At 56.0% G+C, this 15,821-nt stretch overlaps 8 protein-coding genes across 8 annotated transcripts; 4 read left to right on the top strand and 4 right to left on the bottom strand.

Moving 5' to 3' along the window:
• Positions 1 to 15: 15 nt before the first annotated feature.
• On the bottom strand, positions 16 to 870 carry G647_09283 (uncharacterized protein; the record flags this gene model as incomplete). The annotated part of the gene is made up of 1 exon (XM_008733586.1): positions 16 to 870. The coding sequence occupies one exon, from the start codon at positions 868 to 870 to the stop codon at positions 16 to 18; it is 855 nt and encodes a 284-aa protein (XP_008731808.1).
• An 800-nt stretch (positions 871 to 1,670) lies between these two features.
• On the bottom strand, positions 1,671 to 2,176 carry G647_09282 (uncharacterized protein; the record flags this gene model as incomplete). Its single annotated transcript, XM_008733585.1, has 2 exons — positions 1,671 to 1,984; positions 2,083 to 2,176. The coding sequence occupies 2 exons, from the start codon at positions 2,174 to 2,176 to the stop codon at positions 1,671 to 1,673; spliced, it is 408 nt and encodes a 135-aa protein (XP_008731807.1).
• A 1,224-nt stretch (positions 2,177 to 3,400) lies between these two features.
• G647_09281 (uncharacterized protein) lies at positions 3,401 to 5,395 on the top strand (the record flags this gene model as incomplete). Its single annotated transcript, XM_008733584.1, has 1 exon — positions 3,401 to 5,395. The coding sequence occupies one exon, from the start codon at positions 3,401 to 3,403 to the stop codon at positions 5,393 to 5,395; it is 1,995 nt and encodes a 664-aa protein (XP_008731806.1).
• Positions 5,396 to 6,053: 658 nt separating this feature from the next.
• Positions 6,054 to 8,446, bottom strand: G647_09280 (uncharacterized protein; the record flags this gene model as incomplete). Its single annotated transcript, XM_008733583.1, has 2 exons — positions 6,054 to 8,291; positions 8,342 to 8,446. 2 exons carry the CDS (start codon positions 8,444 to 8,446, stop codon positions 6,054 to 6,056), a joined length of 2,343 nt encoding a protein of 780 aa, XP_008731805.1.
• A 742-nt stretch (positions 8,447 to 9,188) lies between these two features.
• G647_09279 (ribosomal protein L14) lies at positions 9,189 to 9,706 on the top strand (the record flags this gene model as incomplete). The annotated part of the gene is made up of 3 exons (XM_008733582.1): positions 9,189 to 9,203; positions 9,262 to 9,349; positions 9,405 to 9,706. The coding sequence occupies 3 exons, from the start codon at positions 9,189 to 9,191 to the stop codon at positions 9,704 to 9,706; spliced, it is 405 nt and encodes a 134-aa protein (XP_008731804.1).
• Positions 9,707 to 10,305: 599 nt separating this feature from the next.
• Positions 10,306 to 10,566, bottom strand: G647_09278 (uncharacterized protein; the record flags this gene model as incomplete). Its single annotated transcript, XM_008733581.1, has 1 exon — positions 10,306 to 10,566. A coding segment is annotated over one exon (261 nt), but the record flags the coding sequence as incomplete, so codon positions are not given.
• Positions 10,567 to 11,681: 1,115 nt separating this feature from the next.
• G647_09277 (uncharacterized protein) lies at positions 11,682 to 12,335 on the top strand (the record flags this gene model as incomplete). Its single annotated transcript, XM_008733580.1, has 3 exons — positions 11,682 to 11,684; positions 11,754 to 12,277; positions 12,326 to 12,335. 3 exons carry the CDS (start codon positions 11,682 to 11,684, stop codon positions 12,333 to 12,335), a joined length of 537 nt encoding a protein of 178 aa, XP_008731802.1.
• Positions 12,336 to 13,336: 1,001 nt separating this feature from the next.
• On the top strand, positions 13,337 to 14,279 carry G647_09276 (uncharacterized protein; the record flags this gene model as incomplete). Its single annotated transcript, XM_008733579.1, has 2 exons — positions 13,337 to 13,583; positions 13,798 to 14,279. The coding sequence occupies 2 exons, from the start codon at positions 13,337 to 13,339 to the stop codon at positions 14,277 to 14,279; spliced, it is 729 nt and encodes a 242-aa protein (XP_008731801.1).
• Positions 14,280 to 15,821: the final 1,542 nt, after the last annotated feature.

Below are 15,821 nucleotides of genomic sequence, written 5' to 3'. Positions count from 1 at the left end.
TACTTTTTGTGACAATCAAGGGTTGACGCTCGCCGACCTAGGTATATCCGTCCCTACGGCGGCCGTGGCCCCGGCGTCGACAGGCAAGATCAAGCCCGTAATCCATCTGCTCTCCGGACCGGCCAGGAATCTCACGGCACAGCCCACATCCCAGCCATTGCCCTCGGTCTTGAGCAGACTGCGATTCTTCCTGGCCTCGCGCGCCTCGTCCGACATGCCGCCCGCGTACATCATGGGCGTGTAAACCATGCCGGGACACACGCAATTCACCCTGATGCCCTGCGGGGCATGGTGCACGGCCATGGCCCTGGTCATGTTGACCACGGCGCCTTTACTCGTCGGGTACAGCAGGTGCGGCGTGCCGCCCTTGATGCCGGCCACGCTGCCCATGTTGATGACCGCGCCGCGATAGCCCCACTCGTCGTCGTTCTTGACCATCTCGGGGATGGCGTACTTGGCCATCATGACCATGCTGGCGACGTTGACGGTCATGCTGGTGGCCCACGCGGCCATGTCGACGTCCAGCGCCGTGCCGGACGCGCCGCCGATGCCGACGCAGTTGAACAGGATGTCCAGTCTGCCGAAGCGAGCCACGGTCGTGTCGACGATGCGCTTGCAGTCGGCCTCGACCGTCACGTCGGCTTCCAGGGCGATGGCGTCGGCTTTGCCCTCGGCGCGGATCATCTCGACGGTGCGCTCCGCGAGGGCCAGCGCCCGGTCCACGCAGACGACGGTGCAGCCTTCGTCGGCGAGGAGGATGGCGCTGGCCCGCGCGTTGCCGATGCCGTCGCCGTGGGCGCCCGCGCCGGTGATGATGGCGACTTTGTTGGCCAGCGACCGCGGCGGTTTGGGGAAGACGTAGTCGACCATTTTTCCTGCGCAGCGTAGCGGAGTGTAGCGGAGTGTAGCAGTTATAAGATACAGTAGGGAGTATGTATCTTGCCTTTCACTTCTTTCCTACCCTTCTTGCTTCCTCTGGGCTTATGGGTGAATAGTGAATGAACAGTGAATGCTTGTGACACACGCGCGCAGAGAGTCTTGTGCCCGACGATGCATCCGTCTCGAAATCTCCTCACGTTCTGCTGTACTCGACGGCCACACGGTTCAGTACGAACGACCGACTTTATATCGATCACCAATGCAGGCACATCGATCCTCTCGGAGGCGCACGTTCATGTTTTCTCCTCACGACATGGCCACATTTACCCCAACGAGCAAAGAGCCTCGGCATGCATGCGTGTGATGTGTGATGCGTGCATCAGAATGACCATTTCGTCGTCTGGACACGGCAGGAAAGAAAGCGGCGGCAAGTTCAGACGGGCAGATGAATGCGTGTCTGGCTGGACTGGCTCGGCTCACTCATGTCGCTGAATCATAATACGTACGTACAAACATGCATATATGCATACATATAACTGATGCCCTATCGGTTACATGGGAAATGCCGTCACCATCAACGATGTCTCCCCCGTCACGATGCAGAGAGAACGAGGCTCGAGAGAGAGAATGTGTGCGTGAGTGCTGTGCCTCAAGTCATCTCGCACAGACACTCCTCCTCCTCCTCCTCCTCCTCCTCCTCCTCCTGCTAGCCCGCCAGTACCCAGCTTGACGCGCTGTATATATAACACTTGTTCATGCTCCCTCCTCTTTCTTACACTGGCTTTTCTCCTTCACAGACCCAAGGGATTATCCCCCGTCTGCTCTTTCCCGCCCAAGTCCTCTTTCATCCTTTGGTATTCCGCCTCTTGAGCTTTGGCTGGGCCGCCTTCGGCGTTGCCGTAGCCTACGCCCAGCTGCTCTCCCCAGGCCTGCCCCCCTTTCATGATGCCTCCGACGGACGAGCCGAGGAGGGCGCCCACAGGAGCGGCGCCTTTCTCCAGCGCTGGGCCTGCTACGTTGCCGACCGGGGACAACGCGCCTTGGATTTTGCCGCCAATGGAGTTGCCCTTCTCTTCAGGCTTGGTGTACCATGATCCAGAGTCGCCTGTCGGTTGCAAATGTCGTCGTTAGCGTTGCGACTTTCGTCCCCCCGCTGTAGCCAACGTGGGCGACGATGAGGGTTTGCCGGCGAAAGTCACTCACCTTGCGCCTCCTGTTTACCCTTCGTGTCCTCGGGAGGGATATTCTCGCTGTTGTCCTCCATGGAAATCCGGTTTTCCTTGTTCTCGTCCGACATGGCTGTGTATGTATGTATGGGCTGTTTGGTACTGTGGGATTCGGAGTATACTTTATGCGGTCGGTGGTTGCAGATATGGTAACGGTAAAGGGGCTGTAGGCAGAGGGAACAGACGAAAAGAGAAACCTCATTCCCTACCTACTGGTCGCTCGCTACCTGCCCACCATCGACATCATATGCATTCGAGTGGCGCAAGCAGGGGACTTGGGGCGCCTTCGACCTGCTGATGCACCGCACCACGTATGACGTAGAGGCTCGACAGGGGGGACATTGGCATGGCAGGGATCTTTCCAACCTTTCCAAGTTGGTCAGTCGAACACCACGAGGAGACCGAGCTCCATCGTACACGGGAGGTGTACGTAGTACCGTACCACGATATGGCGGATGGCGGTTTGTCCTTCACTCAGGGGTACACGACGAAGACGCCTTGCCAATAGGACGGTCTCGGACACATGCCATACTCCTCGCACACCGCACTCGAACTTGGTGTCGATGGAGAAGTTTGCAACCGTCTTGGCTTGTTTGCGCATCTTCCCGGGCTCATACGAGGTAGGGCCTTGTTCGTGACCCAGTGGTGGGTGACTGGGACAATCTCATACTGTCCACACTGTAACTTATTGACTCTCGTCTTCAGCATCCGCCGTCCGCCCACATCAGATCCAATCCTTCGCCGCTTGAAGACACAGAAGCCCCTTGTGATTTGGTCCGGCCGTGGTGGCAACCACCTGACAGAGGCGCCTAGATGGGACCTCGAAGCGCCTGCAACCTGCAGGGATCCATGAGACGCCCGACTCAGTGCCCCTGGCTGGGGCCGACGAAGCCGCCTTGCCTGCTTCCTTCCAGATGCACTGCCATGATCGAGAGGGCGCTTAAGTAGCATTACTGTCAATGCTCGCAAGCAACGATGCTCTCACCAAGGATGCGAAGTGACCTACACGGTGAAAGGCAGGTAGTGTCTCTGCGTGGATTATGTTGATTTCGTTCCTTGATCGTCTACGAACCCTCGCGACTGTTGGTCTTGCGTCCTTACCCTCTGCCTTGTTGCACTTATCGTCCTTGCTTCTCCGTCTCGTCAACACACGTTTTGGACGATTTCGCGGTCTGTTCTGCCCGATACCCAAGAGCTATGTATATACCCGGCTCGAAAGTGGTGAGCAGATCCGTGTCGTGGAACTCTTACCGTCCCTGGCAGGGGACGACAAGATATGCTTCCGTATGCATCACATGAGCCGCGCCCAGCCCATCACCGCCTACACGGCCATTTCCTACGTCTGGGGCGACACCAGCGACGCAGTCAAGCTCCAGATAGCAATTGATGGACGACCCGCCAGGATCTCGCCAAACCTGCACTCAGCCCTGGTGCGGCTTCGCGACCACTCGAGCAGTCGGTTCCTCTGGGCCGACGCCCTCTGCATCGACCAGATGCCCGACGCAGCAGGGTTGGCCGAGAAAGAACAACAGGTCGGAAACATGGACAGGACATTCTCAAAGGCCGAGCATGTGATGATCGATCTCGGCTCGACGCCAGCCCCTGAAGTCCTCGCCGTGCTCGATCGGTTCTTCAGCATCCCCGACGAGAGATGGGAAGAGTCACGACGAATCGTGGCGACCGAGAACTTCAAGTCCAGCTTCCAATATCTCGCGCCGTTCGATCTTCCCGGTGTTCAGCATGATTTCTGGCCAGCTTTTGCAGAGTTCATGCAACGGCCCTGGTTCTCTCGCGTCTGGATCATCCAGGAATACGCACTGGCCGCGCAGTCGACATTCCTGATCGGCACCGACACCCGCCCAGGTCCATACCTGGCCCGGGGCTTCCTTCGCGCCCTGCAATACATGTTGTTTCTGTACCACTCGGACCGGCGAGACCCGGTTGATGAAAAGCCCAATGCACGGCTCGCCCGCGTAGTCTGGGACGTCGATCAGCCTTACACGGCCGTCCTGTTGATCGACGAAGCGAGACGATCACGCCCGCAGGGTCTCCCGCTGAGCACGCTGCTGTGGCGCACGAAGCGGTTCCACGCCACGAACCCGCGCGACAAAGTGTACGCGGTCTTTGGCCTGGTCGACGACGCCGCCCGTGTCAAGGACGAGATCCCCATCGACTACCAGAGCGACGACACCCACCCGCTCGGCGCCCAAGTTGCACGATACCTCGTCCGCACAGGCAACGGCGCGTACCTGCTGTACAACTGCCTCGGCGTGCGCAACGAACCACCGCACCCGTCATGGGAACTCGTCCTCACAGCGCCGACCCGCGACGGCTTCGCCGAGCTCTACAAGCCAACGGGCCAGCTGGACCACGACGTCTACCAAGCCAGCGGGCCCACACGCTTCACGTGCAGATGGCAGGACGTCGCTGCCTCGGCGTCACCGACCGCGACGACAACGAAGCCGATGGCCGCCTCACATCTCCTTCTGCAGGTCTGCATCGTCGACGAAATCACCTCCCTTGGCCCAGCCCTACCGCACATCAGCACCATGACCCACGCCGACCTGGCCAGCAACTCGTCCTGGTTCCCCCAAGCTTGGGAGTGGATGTGCTCGGTGCACGCGTCGCATTCCTGCCCGCCGCAGCTGCACCTGCAGCCTCAGCCTCAAGCCGCCGCCCCCCGGGGCTCGATGCCACCACTTCTCGACTTCACCCTCCAGTGCTGGCAAACGGCCATCGCCGACCTCATCATCCCGCCCGAGGGAGAAGGACGCGGGTACGTGCGCGCCACCAAACACGCGCCCTCAACGGCGCGATTATGTCTCGAGGCCATCGACAACACGGCGCGGCACGCGTCTTGCGTGCGCCGGAACGTCGAGCACGAGTTCCGCTCCACCATGCCGTTGGACGGAAGGTTCGAAGCCTACGTCTACACCCTCTCGGAGAGTTTCGTGTACGCCTTTGGCCGCCGCTTGGCGGTGACCAGGCGCCGGCGGTTCACGTGCTGTGTGCCCCGTGAGGCTGAGGACGGCGATGTCGTCTGCATCGTTCTGGGTTGTCCCATGCCGTTTGTGCTGCGTAGGGTCGTCACAGCGGCGGCAGCAGGAGGAGGCGGAGGAGGCGGAGGAGGCGGAGGAGCGGGAGCAGGAGGCAGGGCAGCATCAACAGCAACAGCAACAGCAGGACGAGTCTCCTATCGAATTGTCGGATCTTGTTACGTGCACGGCCTCATGGACGGCGAGGCCTTGACGGCCGACTATTGGAAAGAGGAGGAGATTGAAGTGCGATAATTTCGACATTCGAGAATATCGGTGTGGTGTTATAGGACATATACGGAAGCTATGTAGACGCGGCGGTATCCTCGCAGTATTGGAAGCGCGCTCTTTTGAGCATACATGTGTAGTGGGATCAACTCTAACCATTAATGCTCAAAGGATACGACCCTGGCATGTCGTGCTATGCAATATCAAGCTGGATCAGGGAGAGGCTCCAAAGACAGTATCTCAGCTCCAGGCTCACACTACCTAGGTATACATTCTCTCACCTAGTCGATGAGCGATGAGAGCCACATATCAACTGGCGGGATATCCTTCTTGGAACAGCCCGGAAAAGAAAACCCAAGGACCGCTGTTGTGAGGAATGCCTGAAGCTACCTCGATTGATGCCATGAATTGCATTACTGAGCCAAGGAGCACACCGCGCTATGCTAGACGATAAACAAGCCAGGAAATTTGCCCATGGTGTTGTGTGACCGTTCTTCTGCAAGGTTGACCCTCGCAACGATCAGGGGCTGATGCTGGAGCTTCGAACTTTCCAACACACATCTCGACGGTCTCCAGCCCGGATCCAGACTCGTTCGTTGTATCATTAATTGTCGACATATCAGGGCACTCAAAACCACTCGTCCAGGGGTTATTGTCTCAGCCCGCCAGTCCCCCACACTCCCACCTAGAATCTGTCCGTGTACACGCCCACAGGCCTCGTAACAAATCGATTACTCCGTCGTCTTAGTTCATCTGGCGTTGCACTTCCACTCTCACTCACGTCTCGCGCTGCACTCTCCGAACCATGACCGTTGAGTGCCCTGGAATGTGAGCCAGCGCGCATCCTCGCCTCCAAGATGGCCAGCTGGTGGTCTCCAGCTGCTCTAGCGATTTCAGCTTCTTTCAGCAGTCCCCTTCTTGTTTGCTCTCTTTCTTCCTCTGGTAGCACGAATCGATGAATTGTGCGGTGGTCCATGACCCGTTCTTCAGGATCGCCACCACCTTCAACCCAGGTCCCTTTGCCAGACCTCCCTTGTCGTCGGTATGCGCTATATTCAATGGCAGGTGTTCCGGCCTTCTTGCCTTTGCCCGTCGGTTTGCGCTCCAGCAGTTTGCGTGGGTCGGCATCTGTTTTTGGCCACGGGAAACCGTACAGCATGCTGTGCCGCTCGCAGCGCGGACACTCGCGGCGGGTCTGGTAGCCGTTGGGTTGGATGAAGAAGCCGAGACACTTCTGGTTGTGGCATTGTACCCAGCGATCGTGAGGTTGCGCCAATAGTTTTCGAGTCAGGATGTAGTCACCTGCAATACGAATGGTGCCAGTCATTGGATGAACCGTCAGCTGAGCCACAGTTCTTGAAGTGCTCGTAGGTTCTATCGACGGTAGGACGCTATTTTCTGTGGCTGCAGAGATTGATGGCTCGTGGATTTCTTTGGTGATTGTCGTCGTAGCAAGCGTAGAGACTGCATGAGGAACTGTTAATTCCGAGCTTTCCGGTAGCGAAATACCTTGCTTCTGCTGGCTTGGGAGCTGCTGGTCGTCGGCAGCCGGCAACGAGATCTGCCTATATGGAGCGACGATGATAGTATCCTCGTCCACTTCCATCTTGGTAGTTTCGACGCTTTCAACCTTGATGGTTACAGGTGCATCGATCGCTTGCGCGTGGGACATATTTTGGCTAGGTGGTAAACCCTCGGTCGAACACCCGTTGCTAGAGGGAGATGTTGGCGCGGGTGACATCGGTGCATTGGTTGACAACTTCTCGAGCAATTTAGCAGGCATCTTGCCTTCATGATCGTTTCCATGGGATGTGGAAGATTCGGGAGATTGCTGCACCCCATTTGCTGGTAGATCTGCCGCTTCCACAAGTGCTGACGACTCTGCCCCCAGTTGGCTGGGATTGGGCGACTCGCTGTTCTCGGTGCGCGACTGACTATGGGGCGGGGAAAGAGCCACAGATCCTCTAGACGCTGCCTCTCGAAGTGTCTCAACAGGTTCTGATCTTCGCTCACGAGGCGGCTGTTGCGTGATCTCCGAGTCCGAACTATCTGGTGGAGTCCAGGACTGCTGCAGTTTGGAGGGCGACTGCAAAGCCTTCGCATGCTTAGAGGGAGGAGGCGCGGAGGATGAATGAGAATGATCCAAGTCTCTCTTCCGCTTCATTCCTCGTGGTTGACTTGCTGACAGGGGCTCGTGGAATGGGGTTGGGAGTGGAGTGTCTGTACGACTGGGAGTGTCGAGAATAGCCGTCTTCGACGTCCACCCATTCCGCTCCAGCTGTTCGCAAGTATGGCACAGACAGTCCATGTTGCCTGGGCCGAAGTAGTCGTCGCCATAGGAGACGGTAATCTCGTCACCGACCTCAATATTCTTCATGGCAACCACTTCCATTCCATTTTCTCCATGGGGGACCAGACGTCCGTTTGCGTCACAATCATGGTTCGCGAAACGTGCCGGACCCAGGAAGATGGAAGAATTCTTCTTGCGACCCGAGACCACGATGCTGAAATTGCGATTGCTCATATCCAACTCGGCGGATTCCTCCGTCGTGAGCGGGACCAGAGTGCCGGTGAGGTATTTGATGGTGTCACCTTGTCGGATGCGTCTCCTGGCCGTCACAGCAGCTTCATACGTGGTGATGGTGTATCGGTTCGTCGTGGACACTTCCCACGCGCAGTCGGTCTGGTACATGGCGATGTACTTCCTCAAATGCTCCAAGAAATGCTCTTGTTCGGCCTTGGTGCGCAGACTCTTCTTGTACCTCTTAAGCCCCGGAAGAGCGAGCAGGGCTTTCTCGGCCGCCTTGACATCTTTGTCGACAATGACTTTGTGTAAAAGGATCTTGGGTATTTCTTCCTCCTTGATGCCTCGGATTGGAATGTGCTTGGTGCGGTTCTTTCGGATTTTGGACTTGTAGTAAGCCTGACGGTTGTAAGCGCAAGAGGTCCTCGTAACAGGCTGAGATTACTGACATTATCTACCATTACATCGGAGCATACATCATCATGGGCGGCCAACTCAGCGAGGGAGAGTCGCTGGGCCTTGTCTGGCTCCTTGGCCGAGTTTTTGCGAGGCATGGTCGCGTGTACGAATCCTCAAGGTGAAGACTCGGGGTGGTGCATGGGATGCACACCGATTAGGACGTGGGAAACACTGTATCACGAGAATCTGTGCGCAAGTGGCGGCTCTGGACCGCAGACAGCTGGGAAGGAGTGGAAGGGGCTGAACCGAATGGCCCTTGGTATCTGGAACGCGGTCTGGATCAGGCCTGCCTGAGCGAAGCGACGGTGAGAGGAGCAATATTAAAGTGAATGCGAGTACATCGTAACATAATGATCGGGTAGATTATGCACTTCACTTGCGCATGAGGTGCAATCCAAGCTGAGGGAGATAGGGAGAGACTTTCAGCTTGCTTCACTTTGGTCAAGAGCAAGACAAGAAAGGGCGACGGAAGGGTGACTTCGACTTGTGCAAGTGGAGAGGGGGAGAACGTCGGCGGCGGCTGGTCAGTGGCAGGCCAGGCATTCTTGGGAAGCATGACAAGCCTAAGCAGCAAGCGAACGGGCGGGCTCACGGGCTGCCGCGGCTTCTGTTTGGCTGATCTGTTTAAGCGCGTCTGAATCAAGCCGGGCACCTGTCGAGATTCCCGCAAGAGGCGTACGCGCATCTGCCACCCACCCGCGCTCCGGATTCTGGCCAATCGAATCCATATCCACGAAATAATTCATCTGCAGCTAAACTGACTCTGCCTTCACCATTGCAACCTCCTCCTCGACGGGTGATCGGTGATCGCAAGCTAGGGCGCATGATGCTGCTACAATGATACAACTAAAGGTGAGTTCTACAGCTGCCCAAAGGTGGTCGGGCTCGTCGCTGACGTTGTTCATACCAGACGATGCTTAATTGCATCGACAACTCCGGTGCTGCCGTCGTCGAATGTGTCGCGGTTATGCGAAAACAGAGGCAGGCTGCCAGGATAGGTAGACGCCACGATATATCCTTGAGGCTCCTTTGCTGATTTGTTCCCGTTTGCAGGTGACAGAATCATCGTCGTCGTCCAGAAACAAAAGTCCTTCGGCCCAGAAACCCCTGGCGGATCAAGCTTGAGTATCGCCAACAAAGTACGGAGAGGAGACATTCGACATGCCGTGGTCGTCAGAGCAAGGAAGGAGGAGCGCCGGAAAGATGGGGGTCTGATACGGTTTGACGACAATGCCTGCGTCCTCATCAACAAGAACGGCGACCCGATCGGAACACGGTTGTCAAGCATAGTAGGAGCCGAACTACGAGACAAGAAGTGGTCGAAGATCTTGTCTCTTGCACCAATGCACATCTGATCCCTCAAGGTCACCATAGAATGCTTGCAAGACAGCGACCAATACCCTCGGCGCAATTGAAACTTTCTGTACAAGTATCAAGGTGGAATGTCTGAATTCAGAGCCACTGTATTGGTTCTAAGCAAGCCATGCTGGGGATCTTGTGACGCCCACGACATCAGCTGTGAATATGGAAGCTCTTGTAACCTCAGCCAATCAACCCAAAACGCCTCGAAATGCATGGGTATCCTGATCATAACTCCATCCTACGCCACGAACACCATGCTCAAACGGTCGTGTAGACGTGATTGCAGCTCACGCAGACATAGTACAGTTTCTGGTCACCACCGTCAGAAAAATGAGACCGAGCGACTGCAGTAGAGACACTCACCATTCCCGTATCCGCAGCACGCTGTTGTGACTGGAAATACACCGACTCCATTTCTCCACATTTTGGACACTTCTTGGTTTTCCGAGGAAGCTGTGCAAATAAAAGCGACCTGTCAGTCTCTGGTTTCTGAAGGCTGGCTTGTGACAGAGCGAGAAAGTAGATGCAGTCAGGTGTCAGATGTTATGTCCCCTGACCCTTCTGAGCATTCGGACTCTGTCGAGTCCGGTAGTTGGCCACAACTCCTGCATTTTAACGCTTCTCCGCAGAGAGTGCAGACGGAATATATGGTGCAGGACAGCTCGGAAGAGGTAAGACCCACCGTTGGATCAGATGCAACATCTGCGGTGGTTCCGGCTGTCTCCTGAACGTTGGCTCCGAGGTGTTGACGGTACGTGCATGCTGAATCGTGTTGCGAGGTGGCGTGACAGGCTTTGCAGACGTAGAGGAGGGTCGCTGTTGCGCGGTCTTCTTTGGGATAGAGCAGATTCGAACTATAAAGATCCGTGTTAGACTCGATCGAGAGACAGAATGATTTGGGGAATGGACCTACCATTCTTGACAGAATCTGTAGGAGACTTCGCCACGCTTGTTTTCGCCCTCACTCTGGGCAGGAGAGGCTGCACCAGACATATTCGGTAGCTGAGATTTAGAAAGTAAGAGGTGGAGGCTGTCGAAACAACGCGAAGCTCGGAAGTAGAAATCCTGTTCGAGGCGTGGCGGTGGTGTCTTCGAGCGATGGAACCGGCAGTGCGGCGAAGTCGATTTGAACGATGACCTGGTTGATGAGGACTTTGCGTGGTAAGGGCTGCAAAACTAGAAGGATGATTTCAGAGGGTGGTGTAGGATAGAATCAATATTTGCTCGACTTGAGTGATTCTGTCTTGTTGAATATAAGAGTGACTTTGACACAACCAGAGTCTGAAGAGCAGTCATCTGGTGAAATAATTTAGGTGTCCTGCAAGGCAAGGGAAACACATGATTTCCCTGCTCCCCGCAATTGCTGGGGCTTGATACCACGATCTCACGTTTATCTTCCAAACAAATCTACGAGCTACCAGGTACGAGTATAAGCTAAGTGGATTGCCATGGAGGTCAAACGGCACTCTGAGTGACGATTAACCGATCCATCAAGGACGTCCGTCAATGCAGCCATTCGACGGAGTAAGGCAGGTACCACCAGGTACTCCGTACAGCCCTCAACTGGTGCATTCGCTGTTTTTGTTACCCGCAGTTCCTGCTTCTGGGCCAACCTATAGCCTTCCAGGCCGCGGCAGGATCAGCCAGTCACCCTCCTGTTCCTGTCCTCCATCCCGCTTTCATCCATCCACTGCCTGCCTTGCCGCTTTCACCAGCCTAGCCACCTTGTGTTGCGGGCAATTGTAACTCAGTATTCGTGATCAATCGATCTGCTGACAACAAGACTCGCTGCCCCACCTTTCTCGGGCTTTCGAGGCCAGAACACCAAACGCTGGTCAATTGTCCCAACAATATCTTCTGTGTACCTGCCTAGCTAGCATTCTGTGTTCTTTCTGCGCTGTCGACATCCATCTCTAACAGCAGAACCATTTTAGACCGCCGCCAAGGGGCACGGCTATTTGCGGAATCATGGTAAGCACGATGCACTCTGCCGAGGTCGCCCTCGCGACGCGCAGGACCCTTACTGACGGCGGTTTGTAGAGCGACGACACGGGTTTACCTCCTGACTGGGAGGTGCGCCACTCCAACTCGAAGAACCTTCCCTACTATTTCAACCAGAAAACCCACGAGTCGAGATGGGAACCGCCGGCCGATGCAGACACCGACAAGCTCAAAGTCTACATGGCCAACCACCACAGCTCCTCTGCGAACGGCCGCGTCGATGGTGCCGCTGGTGAGGGCAAGATTCGGGCCGCACATCTCCTCATCAAGCACCGAGACAGCCGTCGCCCTTCCAGCTGGAAGGAACAAACCATCACGCGTTCCAAGGAGGAGGCCATCGAGATACTGAAACGCCACGAAGAACAAATCCGCTCGGGCCAGACCACCCTCGGCGACCTTGCTCCTACCGAGTCAGACTGCAGCAGTGCCCGAAAGCGCGGCGACCTGGGCTTGTTCGGCAAAGGTCAGATGCAGAAAGAGTTCGAAGATGCAGCATTCGCCTTGCAACCGGGCGAAATGAGTGGCATTGTCGAGACTGCCTCTGGCGTACACCTTATTCAACGGTATGTCTCTCTTCCCGTAGGTAGCGTGGCCGCTAACGAAGGGTGCAGGATTGCGTAAACCCCGCAACCAAGGTGGAAAACTGTTCCCTTCTGCATGTCGGTTGACGTCCTCGTGCAAATGGGGGAGACACGCCGCATTTTTTACCTTCTGACGGCGTGACGGCCTTCTCGCGGCAAGCCCGGCTACGGCGGAGCACAGTGTTTCTTCTTCTCACTCGGCAGGAATTTTGCGATTGAAGCGGCTCTCCTTGTCCGCCAAAAATGGTTGAATAGAGCGGGCGTCATCTACGTACCCTTCTTTTTCTTTCCAACGGGATTCTTCCCGGCCGTCCTGTGGCTTACACGGTTCGAGTCACCTGTCTACTTCCGCCGCGCGCAACTGTGTTGAGACTCGAGCACATATGTTGTGACATCTGTCGTTCATGCCGGATTGCAGAAAATCATGGAAAAGAGTCACGCGGGCTTGCATAGTAGTTCGTTCCGTGACCGAATACCCGTCTGGGCACGATCGGGCCCCAAAAGGGAACAAACGTTGCCATTCAGGTGAAGGATGTATCACTGACGGCAGAAACATAGCTCGCTCCGTTGGTTCGTTCGCTTGCTCGCTCTTTGTCTCCAGCCAATGCAGAGTGAGCGAGTGGGCGGCTGTTGACCACGACTCCAGAATCGACACCATCTGACGATATTGAGTTTCCACATCCCTGCACTGGGCATGCAGTGTTCCGTACCAATCAGCTTGGCCGCCCCCGTCCCAACACCTGTTCCATGATATCTTGCCCTCGCAACACGAGATGCTCCATAGCCATACATATAAAAACGGTCGTGGTCTGATCTGACTACATGTCTTCGCTCCACCAACGCTGAAGCCAACTGCAACCGCCCCTCTATTGCACATATATATTTATATATACCTACATACCCATCCACAGTCGGTTCTCTGCACTACACTACCGTCTACCTCTGCCTCTGCTTCTCCCTCGGCGCACGGCACCGTCGCCACCCTCCTAGACCAAGATCAGTTCAATCCGCAATTATACAGTACACAGAACGATAGTCACAATGCATTTCAACTACACGGCAGACTCTCTCTTCCTGGAGCCCCCTCACTCGCACGACCCAAGCAACGTCTCGCACGTGGCGGCCCTGCCGGCCGACATGCTCAACCAACTGCCCGAGCCCGTGCAGAACGCACTGTGGAAACTCCAGGAATCCACGTCGGTCGTGTACGCCTCGTATCTCCGGCTGCAAGCCCTGCTGGACGAGCGGTTCGACAGACTGACTCCTCTGCCTGGGATGCCTGGATCATGTAAGACTCTCTCTCTCTCTCTCTCTATCCTCATGACTTCACTTTCGCGTCACTATTACTTTACTTCACCCGGTTCTTGCTCATCTTCGGCATCTTGATTTACAAGTTCATGGGGAGAATTGTTTCTCGATTTTTTTTTTTTTTTTGGAAATCATCACCACGTCTGCCTATGACCATGAGGTGGCTAATTTGTGACTTTTTGCTGCGTTGACAGATTCCGAAACCTCCTTCTTCAACTACATCAACGCCGTGTCCGCGGAACGGGCCTACCTGCTACAGGACGCGCATCCGGACTGGAAGCACAAAGCCCGGCTGGCGGGCCTGCTGTCGCCGAGCTCGCCATACGCCAACATCCCCGTGACGTACCGCGGCAAATCCATGACCGTGGCCGAGTGGATGCAACAGCTCAACGCGGCGGAAGAGCTGTGGATCCAATCCGCGCGCGACGCCGTCCTGCCGGACTTTGAAGGCACCGTGCTCGAGTACCAGTCGCAGAGCGAGATGGAGAGCGAGAGCGAGAGTGCCACACCCAGCGAGGCGTCCTTCTCAGAGGACGACCGCTGCTGGGGTGCGAACGCGCCGGTGGGCGTGGTGCGGAAGCTGCCCGACGCGGTGAAACCACAGATTGGGCACGCGCACCCGCACCCGCACGAATTGGGCCCGGAGCGGATCGTGCAGGCTCTGCAGGCGCTATGAAATGTGAGCTGTGAGCTGGACGAGTACACAGTATGTGTGTGTGGCAAGTAGGGTTTGGTGGGTGTGTGTGTGTGTGTGTGTGGTTAGCGAGGTTTGGCCACCCAATTGGGGACAAAGGGGAGGATGCGGATGCGGATAGGATGGCTTCATTCTTTTTGTGTTTCCAGACTTTTGGAGCGGCAGTGCCGTGCGAGTTGCGCGTCCCGTTGCACAAGCTCAAGCGACTCTGTGCAACTCGGAGTGGAGGAGAGGTGAGGTGAGGTGCAAGAGTGCCAATGCGACTCAGCCACGGCATGCAGGTGTGGTCTGATGCGTGTCCTGAGTGGCTGACGTGTGAGCACGTTGAGCGGTGCTTGGATCTCCATCTTGGAAGGTCTTGACGAAAAGTGCACGCCTGGCACTTTGCCACTGCACCGGTTTCTAGCATGTGTTTTACCAAAATTTAGCGGGGATAGCAGGTTTGCGGTTTGAGGCGGCCACCCTTGTATGACGAAAGCGATGGATTTTTCTTGTGTTTGCGAGTCGCTCTTACGAGATACCGGTATGAGACAAATGGTGTGAGTACTGTACTCGTACTGTGTGTATGACGCGTGAGGAAATCGAGATCTATTGTATATCGAGATCACGCCCGGACGACCAAGTCCTGTGTACATACGACGGGCCATGCTGACTGGACGTCGACAACCCGGAAGTTTTCATCCGCCCGTTCTTGTCGTAAGATGACAGTATCTGGCTGCGATCGACAGGAGACGGAAGCCTTGCTGGATTTGCCGCGCCGTCAGCGTCCCGAGCAAACCAGCAGTCACCGGCGAAATCCGACTCGATGTGAGAAAAGGCGATATGTACTCGTAGTGGGCGATCCATGGTGGGGCTGAAACGTGCGCTCGACAAGTTGGAAAGTGACTTCACATTCTGGGCCGTACGAGTACTCGTCCCCGCCTTGCTGTGGGATTCCCATGATCCTATTCCTGTGTGACGGCAGCGTCAAAAGTGCAAGCCTGATTATCCAGCTCTGCATTAGGTCGGCAGTTGACTGTGCTTGAAGAAGGGGCATTCTTCTCAGGCAGCGGCACGTGGATCCATGGCAAGGAACATGTGGGTGTTCCTTGCGCGAACGGAACTCTCTGCTGCTGCTGCAGCTGCTGCACTTTGTCACCGCGATGCATTCGAAGCTCCTCGAAGATTCTTATTATCCGACAACACGGATTCCTTGGGGTGCGCCCTGTTCAGGAAATCTGAGCTTCGAAAACGGCATGGTCCCGTGTTCCAGACTTAGGCCAGGGCTTTCCATTGGGTAAAAGCTGGTCAGACGGTGCCCGACCAGTCAAGTCAGTGGTGGGAAATGCCAGAACAATCCTCCACATGCTTCCTTCAGCCCGTGCAATGTTTACACAGCATTTCGGGATGCGTCCTGATACACAGCTAACAAGCCATAGCTTCATCCAGGTGCTGCAGACCGATGCAAGACTGATATCTCTTGAGGCATTTTTCGTCAGGCGCGACAAGTGCTGAGATGCCACGACTTCCGTTCCACAGCGTTTG

This window comes from Cladophialophora carrionii (genome assembly GCF_000365165.1).
Source record: "Cladophialophora carrionii CBS 160.54 unplaced genomic scaffold supercont1.9, whole genome shotgun sequence".
NCBI lineage: Eukaryota > Fungi > Ascomycota > Eurotiomycetes > Chaetothyriales > Herpotrichiellaceae > Cladophialophora > Cladophialophora carrionii.
Note: the sequence above shows the minus strand (reverse complement) of the source record. Positions and strands in the feature narration are given on the sequence as shown.